The sequence below is a fragment of the Anarhichas minor genome, unplaced genomic scaffold (genome assembly GCF_050575085.1).
Source record: "Anarhichas minor isolate MPS153535 unplaced genomic scaffold, ASM5057508v1 ptg000066l, whole genome shotgun sequence".
NCBI lineage: Eukaryota > Metazoa > Chordata > Actinopteri > Perciformes > Anarhichadidae > Anarhichas > Anarhichas minor.
In genome coordinates, this window is record NW_027466512.1 from 1,153,958 (window position 1) to 1,165,000 (window position 11,043).

The 11,043-nt window shown below is 37.4% G+C and overlaps 1 protein-coding gene across 1 annotated transcript in view; it reads right to left on the reverse strand.

Moving 5' to 3' along the window:
* col6a4a (collagen, type VI, alpha 4a) overlaps nt 1-11,043 on the reverse strand; it is a 46,651-nt gene that overhangs the window by 16,743 nt on the left and 18,865 nt on the right. The window contains exons 23-24 of the mRNA XM_076078493.1: nt 2,791-2,853; nt 902-964 (exon numbers count right to left, since the gene is read on the reverse strand). Of these exons, the coding sequence (XP_075934608.1) occupies nt 902-964; nt 2,791-2,853 (126 nt within the window). The remainder of the gene's footprint in view (nt 1-901; nt 965-2,790; nt 2,854-11,043) is intronic.

Consider the following 11,043-nt stretch of genomic DNA (forward strand, 5'->3'; position numbering starts at 1 on the left):
CATATATGTACATATACATCACTTCATATACATATATGTACATATATGTACATATACATCACTCCATATACATATATGTACATATATGTACATATACATCACTTCATATACATATATGTACATATATGTACATATACATCACTTCATATACATATATGTACATATATGTACATATACATCACTCCATATACATATATGTACATATATGTACATATACATCACTTCACATACATATATGTACATATATGTATGTGTGTTTCTTCACTTTATGATCACATTATTAATCGGAGACGTTCTGACTCAATGGATCCACTTTAAAGGAACATTTGGTTTATTTCATGTTTACAGGAAACGACCGTAAACGACCGTGTGATAAATGTGTCAGAGTCCGTTAAAAAGCAGCAAAAACAGAATAATAATAATAATATAATAATAATAATAATAAAAATAATAATAATATAATAATAATAATAATAATAATCAAATAATAATAATATAATAATAATAATAATATAATAATAATAATATACTAATACTACTAATATATTAATAATCATAATCATATAATAATAATAATAATATAATAACATAATAACATCTACAACATGAGTTTATTTCTGTCCACAAATCTGATCAGACATCTGATCCATCTCCAGTAAATCAAATCAAATCTTTATTATATATATATTATTATTGTCATGTGATATTATATATTATTATAATATTATTATTATAATATTATTATTGTGATGTATAAAGCCTAGTAAATATTAATTAATATTATTATGTTGACTTGATGATTTATATATAATAAATTCTTATTATTTTTATTTCATAATCAGAAGTTTATTTCTCCTCAAACCTTTAAATTTCTCTTATCACCTGTTGAGAGTGAACTCACCTGAGGACCAGGAAGTCCAGGGACCCCTCTTGGTCCAGGTTGACCTCTGACTCCTCCAGGACCCTGCAGAGACCACATGGACCCAGTTAGACCTGAGACGAGTCTTCTAGTCTGAACTCTTTACTCAGTTAGACCTGAGACGAGTCTTCTAGTCTGAACTCTCTACTCAGTTAGACCTGAAACGAGTCTTCTAGTCTGAACTCTGTACTCAGTTAGACCTGAGACGAGTCTTCTAATCTGAACTCTTTACTCAGTTAGACCTGAGACGAGTCTTCTAGTCTGAACTCTTTACTCAGTTAGACCTGAGACGAGTCTTCTAGTCTGAACTCTTTACTCAGTTAGACCTGAGACGAGTCTTCTAGTCTGAACTCTCTACTCAGTTAGACCTGAGACGAGTCTTCTAGTCTGAACTCTGTACTCAGTTAGACCTGAGACAAGTCTTCTAGTCTGAACTCTACTCAGTTAGACCTGAGACGAGTCTTCTAGTCTGAACTCTACTCAGTTAGACCTGAGACGAGTCTTCTAGTCTGAACTCTGTACTCAGTTAGACCTGAGACGAGTCTTCTAGTCTGAACTCTACTCAGTTAGACCTGAGACGAGTCTTCTAGTCTGAACTCTACTCAGTTAGACCTGAGACGGGTCTTCTAGTCTGAACTCTTTACTCAGTTAGACCTGAGACGAGTCTTCTAGTCTGAACTCTTCTCAGTTAGACCTGAGACGAGTCTTCTAGTCTGAACTCTGTGATCAGGTGGTTCATCCAATGGCCTGCCAAGTAATTATTTTGTGAGAGTTTCTGTACAAGATGGCGCCGTGCCAGCGGGTCCCTGTGTGTGTTTAAATTTTTAGTCTTTTTTTTCACTTTTCTTCTCTGCTTTTGTTCTTTTTCCTTAACGTTTGGTTTAAATTCAGACATCGGACCGTAACTTTTTCTCAACTTTTCCCGTGGCTTTTCTGTTACTTTTCTTCCTGTTCGTACTGAGAGCCACACACAATGAGTGGGGCCATTGTCTATTCCCGCGATCAGCTCTTTCGCTGAGCAAACCGCGGCTTTTGCCCGGCTCCAGGCCTGAGATCCCGGCGGAGCTACGGAGAAGGGCTCGTGGCTGCAGGTCGGGCGCTAAGCGGAGGGCGAAGGCGAGGAAGTACAAACCCTCGGTACCGGCAATTATAACGGGGAACGTGAGGTCTTTGGCGAATAAGACGGAGGAGCTTGGCGCGCTGGTAAAGACTGAGAGGGACTTCCGTGAGTGTAGCGTCATGTGTTTCACGGAGACGTGGCTGCACGCGGATTTCCCGGACCACAATGCGTCGGGGGCCCGGCTTCAGGACTGTTCGGGCGGACAGAGACGTTGTACTGAGCGGTAAGAAGAGAGGTGGCGGGATTGCTGTGTATGTGAACGAGAGGTGGTGCAATCCCGACCATGTGTGTGTGAAGGAACATTGAACTGTTGGCCGTCTGTAAATCACCTCTGGCCAAATCAAACACAAGACTACAACACTGCTAACTGTTGTTGTTGCTGGTGGTGATCCTTGCACTACTGTTTTTTACCTAGTTGGTTAACTTATACCATTCTATCTCATTGTATATACTGTGCATTTTTTAAACTGTATTCAAATTGTATTATATTCTGCTCTGTTATCTTATTGTATTGTATATATTACATTACAGTCATTTAGCAGACGCTTTTATCCAAAGCGACTTACAATTCAGAGTCTTATCACATTTCTACACCGTAGGCTCAGCTACGGGAGCAATTTTGGGGTTAAGTGTCTTGCTCAAGGACACATCGACATGCGACTAGCGGAGCCGGAGATTGAACCGCCGACCCTCTGATTGAAAGACGGCCCTGCTCTCCACTTAGCCACAGTATCTATCATTCATCACTCACCTGAGGACCTGAAGCACCGGAGATACCCTGAAGTCCTACAGCTCCTGGTCCTCCTGATGCTCCCTTAAGATAAGATAAGATAAGATAATCCTTTATTAGTCCTGCAGTGTAGAAATTCACAGGATCACAGCAGCAAAGTGGACAGTGCACACAAGATACAGAGTAAAATACAAGAGCAACAAGTAATATAAACTAGAAAATGCATTTCCTGCTGAAAATGCGTTGGAATGCTGAAAGCTGAAATGAATCTCAAAAACATTGCTGAAAATAGATATCCAATTTTAAAAAAAAATTGCAAAAAGCTTAATAATTCAAAAAGTTGAAAGATTACAAATATGAAGTCATATGTAGCTGAAAGTATGAGAAGAAGGCTTTGAAAGTTGAAGAAGTTTAACAGGAATTGAAGATTTTCTCCATAGAGATCCCATTCAAAAGAAAATTGCAAATAGCTTAATCTTTCAAAAAGTTAAAAGATTACAAATATGAAAAGTCAAAGCACCCCTCTCCTGAAAGAGCTGAACATTTTGATATTCGAACGGTTTCTGTGGCTTAAAAAATGTCAGCAGTAGTGATATTTGTAGTATTAGTAGTACTAGAAGTTGTAGTTGTAGTAGAAGTATCATTAGTAGTAGAAGTATTAGTATTTAGAAGAAGTAGTAGTATCGGTAGTAGTAGTAATAGCTGTAGTAGTGGTCGTAGTATTTAATATAACAGTAGTAGTATAAGTAGTAGTAGTAGTAATAGTAATGGCAGTATTTGAAGTAGCAGTAATAGCAGTAGTAGTAGTACTAGTAGCAGTCTTACTAATAGCTGTAGTAGTATTAGTACTGGTAGTAGCATGAATAGCAGTTGTAGTATAAGTAATAGTAGTAGTGGTAGTAATAGCAGTAATGGTAGTAATAATATTGATGGTAGCAGTAATAGCAGTAGTAATCGTAGCAACAGCAAAAGTTGTAGTAGAAGTAGTAGTAGTAGTAATACTAGAAATATTAGCAGCAATAGTAGTAGTTGTCGCAGTATTAGTAAGAGCATTCATTACTTCAAAAAAAAGCCTAATTTTCAGCTTAATGTTTAAATACAGTTAATCCATGAGGCTTTTATTTTGAAAGGGTGGGGCTGGGTGGGGGAGAGGAGACATAATCATAATGTTTGACACATAAACAGAGGTTATTAAATGACAGGCTTCATCACAAGCATTTCAGTTATATTTCACTCTGTGGGGCTTTTATTTTGAAATGGGGTGTGTGTGGGGGGGGGGAGTCCTCTTAAAATCTCTAAGACCTGAATGACTGTATGAGAGAGAGACACAGACAGAGAGAGAGAGAGAGAGAGAGAGAGAGAGAGAGAGACTCTGATCTCTCTGGCAATCTTTCTCATTTGGAGATTGTCCTATGTTTTATCATTTACAGCTTACATGACTATTGTCCTGCTCTGCCATGTCTTTCCTCGTCTCTCCCTCTTGTGTCGCGGTGTGTGTAAATGTCACTCGAATCAGGAAATTTATCAGAATACCCATATTTGATTGGCTGAACTGCATCACGTATATCTCTAAATCATGTGTGTGCGGCTTTTATTTTAAAATGGGGGGGTCCTCTAAAAGTCTCTAAGACCTGAATGACTGTATGAGAGACACACACAGAGAGAGAGAGAGAGAGAGAGAGAGAGAGAGAGAGAGAGAGAGAGAGAGAGAGAGAGAGAGAGAGAGAGGAGTGCGTGTGTGTCTGTGAGTCTGTGTTTATCAACATCACTAATGAGCTTAATCAGAAACACCTGTGTCCTTGCAGCCTTTTCATGGAGATTAAACAGGGAAACACCTCTCAAACAAATCCTCAAAACTCCCATACCCGTAGCTCCTATTGCTCCGATATTAATAACTGAGAGGAAGGATGAGTTGAAGAACAGATCCTGTAAAAAGTGTGTCTGTAGTGTAAAAAATGTGGCTGAACTGGCGATTTAGAAATGGGGTACCGTGTTCTGTGGAAGATGTTTTTGAAGCAAAATTTAACATTGGTCTCTATGGAGCAGATAGTTGGTTTTCCTCTCAATTACAGGCTTCTGTGTCAAATGTGTAAATCTGTGGGATTCCACAGTCATTTGTCTACGACAAGGACAAGATTAGCTACTTCTACATCCAGAAATTATGCATGAAGAGTGAAGATTGTGGACACAGTGGCAAAAGACAAATGTTTTTTTCACAAGAATCTCAAGCTGCTCTTCACTCTAGCGGTGACATCACGCACTCTAAGCTGCGCAATACACACCCATTATAAAGTCAGAAAAGGAGTGAAAAAATCATAAAAGTTAAAATGGGACAGTTCAAAAAGTATAAAAGATATCAAAAAGCTGAATAATGCGGCAATAGATCAGGGTTTTCTCAACATTTTAAAGTTTAAATGGTGTCTGTAGCTGAAAGTATGAGGAAGTAGAAGGATTTGAAAGTTGAAGAGGATTTGAACATTTTCTCCATAGGAACCCATTCAAAAAAAAAAATTGCAAAAAGCTTAATAATTCATAAAGTTTAAAGGTTAGAAATATGAAAAGTCATAGCACCCCTCTGCTGAAAGAGCTGAACATTTTGATAGTTGAACGGTTTCTGTAGCTTAAAATATGAAGGAGCAGAAGAGTTTCAAAAAGCGTACGGAAGAAATATAAAAACTAGAAAATGCATTTCCTGCTGAAAATGCGTTGGAATGCTGAAAGCTGAAGTGAATCTCAAAAACATTGCTGAAAATAGCTATCCAATTAAAAAAAAATTGCAAAAAGCTTAATAATTCAAAAAGTTGAAAGATTACAAACATGAAGTCATATGTAGCTGAAAGTATGAGAAGAAGAAGGCTTTGAAAGTTGAAGTTTAACAGGATTTGAAGATTTTCTCCATAGAGATCCCATTCAAAAGAAAATTGCAAATAGCTTAATAATTCAAAGAATTTAAAGATTACAAATATGAAAAGTCATATCACCCCTCTCCTGAAAGAGCTGAACATTTTGATATTCGAATGGTTTCTGTGGCTTAAAAAATGTCAGCAGTAGTGATATTTGTAGTAGTAGTACTAGAAGTTGTAGTTGTAGTGGAAGTATTATTAGTAGTAAAAGTATTAGTATTTAGAAGAAGTAGTAGAAGTAGAAGTAGTAATAGCTGTAGTAGTGGTCGTAGTATATAATATAACAGTAGTAGTAATAGTAATGGCAGTATTTGAAAAAGTCTAATTTTGAGCTTAATGTTTACATACAGTTAATCCATGGGGCTTTTATTTTGAAAGGGTGGGGCTGGGTGGGGGGGAGAGGAGACATAATCATAATGTTTGACACATAAACAGAGGTTATTAAATGACAGGCTTCATCACAAGCATTTCAGTTATATTTCACTCTGTGGGGCTTTTATTTTGAAATGGGGTGTGGGGGGGGAAGGGGAGAGGAGATGGACTCATATTGTTAGATTAACACAAACAGGTTATTAAATGACAGGCTTCATCATAAGCATTTCAGTTAGAATTCATTCTGTGGGGCTTTTATTTTAAAATGGGGTGTGTGTGTGGGGGGGGGGGGATCCTCTAAAGATCTCTAAGAACCTGAATGACTGTATGAGAGAGACAGAGAGAGAGAGAGAGAGACACACACACACAGAGAGAGAGAGACACACAGAGAGAGAGAGAGAGAGAGAGAGAGAGAGAGAGGAGTGCGTGTGTGAGTCTGTGAGTCTGTGTGTTTATCAACATCACTAATGAGCTTAATCAGAAACACCTGTGTCCTTGCAGCCTTTTCATGGAGATTAAACAGGGAAACACCTCTCAAACAAATCCTCAAAACTCCCATAACCGTAGCTCCTATTGCTCCGATATTAATAAATGAGAGGAAGGATGAGTTGAAGAACAGATCCTGTAAAAATTGTGTCTGTAGTGTAAAAAATGTGGCTGAACTGGCGATCTAGAAATGGGGTACCGTGTTCTGTGGAAGATGTTTTTGAAGCAAAATTTAACATTGGTCTCTATGGAGCAGAAAGTTGGTTTTCCTCTCAATTACAGGCTTCTGTGTCAAATGTGTAAATCTGTGGGATTCCACAGTCATTTGTCTACGACAAGGACAAGATTAGCTACTTCTACATCCAGAAATTATGCATGAAGAGTGAAGATTGTGGACACAGTGGCAAAATACAAATGTTTTTTTCACAAGAATCTCAAGCTGCTCTTCACTCTAGCGGTGACATCACGCACTCTAAGCTGCGCAATACACACCCATTATAAAGTCAGAAAAGGAGTGAAAAATCATAAAAGTTAAAATGGGACAGTTCAAAAAGTATAAAAGATATCAAAAAGCTGAATAATGCGGCAATAGATCAGGATTTTCTCAACATTTTAAAGTTAAAATGGTGTCTGTAGCTGAAAGTATGAGGAAGTAGAAGGATTTGAAAGTTGAAGAGGATTTGAACATTTTCTCCATAGAAACCCATTCAAAAAAAAAATTGCAAAAAGCTTAAATTCATAAAGTTTAAAGGTTAGAAATATGAAAAGTCATAGCACCCCTCTGCTGAAAGAGCTGAACATTTTGATAGTTGAACGGTTTCTGTAGCTTAAAATATGAAGGAGTAGAAGAGTTTCAAAAAGTGTACGGAAGAAATATAATTATTATAAAAATAAAAACTAGAAAATGCATTTCCTGCTGAAAATGCGTTGGAATGCTGAAAGCTGAAATTAATTGTCAAAAAATTGCTGAAAATTAAGAAATGGGAGACTACCCGTCTGAAAAATGTTGAAACTTGAAAGCATTTAAACTGCACTGCTGAAAACCCTTCTAGTTGAAATGTCTCACTATGGTGTCTGTAGCTGAAAGTATGAGAAGAAGAAGGCTTTGAAAGTTGAAGAAGTTTAACAGGATTTGAAGATTTTCTCCATAGAAATCCCATTCAAAAGAAAATTGCAAAAAGCTTAATAATTCAAAAAGTTGAAAGATTACAAATATGAAAAGTCATATCACCCCTCTCCTGAAAGAGCTGAACATTTTGATATTCGAATGGTTTCTGTAGCTTAAGACAATTTCAGCGGTAGTGATATTTGTTGTAGTAGTAGTAGAAGTTGTAGTTGTAGTAGAAGTATTATTAGCAGTAGAAGTATTAGTAGCATTATAATAAGTAGTAGCAGTAGTGATATTTGTAATAGTAGTAGTAGAAGTTGTAGTTGTAGTAGAAGTATCATTAGTAGTAGAAGTATTAGTATTTAGAAGTAGTAGAAGTAGTAGTAGTAATAGCTGTAGTAGTGGTCGTAGTATATAATATAACAGTAGTAGTAGTAGTAATAGTAATGGCAGTATTTGAAAAAGTCTAATTTTGAGCTTAATGTTTACATACAGTTAATCCATGGGGCTTTTATTTTGAAAGGGTGGGGCTGGGTGGGGGAGAGAGGAGGAGACAGAATCAGAAAGTATGAAACACACATAGAGGTTATTAAATGACAGGCTTCATCACAAGCATTCCAGTTAGAATTCACTCTGTGGGGCTTTTATTTTGAAATGGGGTGTGGGGGGGGATGGACTTATAATGTTAGATAAACACAAGCAGGTTATTAAATGTCAGGCTTCATCATAAGCATTTCAGTTAGAATTCATTCTGTGGGGCTTTTATTTTAAAATGGAGTGGGGGGAGGGGAGTCCTGTAAAAAGCTGTAAGACCTGAATGACTGTATGAGAGACACACACAGAGAGAGAGAGAGAGAGACATACAGAGATAGAGGGAGAGAGACATACAGAGAGAGAGAGAGAGAGAGAGAGGAGTGCGTGTGTGTGTGTGTGTGTGTCTGTGAGTCTGTGTGTTTATCAACATCACTAATGATCTTAATCAGAAACACCTGTGTCCTTGCAGCCTTTTCATGGAGATTAAACAGGGAAACACCTCTCAAACAAATCCTCAAAACTCCCATAACCGTAGCTCCTATTGCTCCGATATTAATAACTGAGAGGAAGGATGAGTTGAAGAACAGATCCTGTAAAAATTGTGTCTGTAGTGTAAAAAATGTGGCTGAACTGGCGATTTAGAAATGGGGTACCGTGTTCTGTGGAAGATGTTTTTGAAGCAAAATTTAACATTGGTCTCTATGGAGCAGAAAGTTGGTTTTCCTCTCAATTACAGGCTTCTGTGTCAAATGTGTACATCTGTGGGATTCCACAGTCATTTGTCTACGACAAGGACAAGATTAGCTACTTCTACATCCAGAAATTATGCATGAAGAGTGAAGATTGTGGACACAGTGGCAAAAGACAAATGTTTTTTTCACAAGAATCTCAAGCTGCTCTTCACTCTAGCGGTGACATCACGCACTCTAAGCTGCGCAATACACACCCATTATAAAAGCAGAAAAGGAGTGAAAAAATCATAAAAGTTAAAATGGGACAGTTCAAAAAGTATAAAAGATATCAAAAAGCTGAATAATGCGGCAATAGATCAGGGTTTTCTCAACATTTTAAAGTTAAAATGGTGTCTGTAGCTGAAAGTATGAGGAAGTAGAAGGATTTGAAAGTTGAAGAGGATTTGAACATTTTCTCCATTGAAACCCATTCAAAAAAAAAATTGCAAAAAGCTTAATAATTCATAAAGTTTAAAGGTTAGAAATATGAAAAGTCATAGCACCCCTCTGCTGAAAGAGCTGAACATTTTGATAGTTGAACGGTTTCTGTAGCTTAAAATATGAAGGAGCAGAAGAGTTTCAAAAAGTGTACGGAAGAAATATAATAATATAAGGAAGAACTAGAAAATGCATTTCCTGCTGAAAATGCGTTGGAATGCTGAAAGCTGAAATTAATTGTCAAAAAATTGCTGAAAATTAAGAAATGGGAGACTACCCGTCTGAAAAATGTTGAAACTTGAAAGCATTTAAACTGCACTGCTGAAAACCCTTCTAGTTGAAATGTCTAACTATGGTGTCTGTAGCTGAAAGTATGAGAAGAAGAAGGCTTTGAAAGTTGAAGAAGTTTAACAGGATTTGAAGATTTCTCCATAGAAATCCCATTCAAAAGAAAATTGCAAAAAGCTTAATAATTCAAAAAGTTGAAAGATTACAAATATGAAAAGTCATATCACCCTCTCCTGAAAGAGCTGAACATTTTGATATTCGAATGGTTTCTGTAGCTTAAGAAAATTTCAGCGGTAGTGACACCCATTATGAAGTCAGAAAAGGACTGAAAAAATCATAGAAGTTAAATTGCTTTGAAGAAAGAAGCTAAGAGCAGGAAAAGCTTGAAGCTTAACGATTTTATACCTACCAGTTGAAACCCCACATTTCCATCCCAGGAGCCTGTTCATGCTGTTCAGATTAATGACAGTGACCGTTTCTTCTGCTGACTCTAGGGTTCCGTGGCATAGTCCAGTTTATAAATGAGCGAATGAACCAGGTTCCATTCATTTAAATTGTGGTGCGTTCAAGATCCAAATAGTACAAATGGGTATTAGGCGACGGTTAACGTTATCATGATGTGCTCGAATAAAATCTTGTAGAATATCATTTGTATGCGTCATTCCGAGCTCCCAGTCAACATTGAATTACTCAAGGGGGCTTTTATTTTAAAATGGGGTGTGTGTGGGGGGAGCGAGGGGGGGAGTCCTCTTAAAATCTCTAAAACCTGAATGACTGAGAGAGAGAGAGAGAGAGAGAGAGAGAGAGAGAGAGAGAGAGGAGTGCGTGTGTGTCTGTGAGTCTGTGTTTATCAACATCACTAATGAGCTTGATCAGAAACACCTGTGTCCTTGCAGCCTTTTCATGGAGATTAAACAGGGAAACACCTCTCAAACAAATCCTCAAAACTCCCATACCCGTAGCTCCTATTGCTCCGATATTAATAAATGAGAGGAAGGATGAGTTGAAGAACAGATCCTGTAAAAATTGTGTCTGTAGTGTAAAAAATGTGGCTGAACTGGCGATTTAGAAATGGGGTACCGTGTTCCGTGGAAGATGTTTTTGAAGCTAAATGTAACATTGGTCTCTATGGAGCAGAAAGTTGGTTTTCCTCTCAATTACAGGCTTCTGTGTCAAATGTGTAAATCTGTGGGATTCCACAGTCATTTGTCTACGACAAGGACAAGATTAGCTACTTCTACATCCAGAAATTATGCATGAAGAGTGAAGATTGTGGACACAGTGGCAAAAGACAAATGTTTTTTTCACAAGAATCTCAAGCTGCTCTTCACTCTAGCGGTGACATCACGCACTCTAAGCTGCGCAATACACACCCATTATAAAAGCAGAAAAGGGCTGAAAAAATCATAAAAGT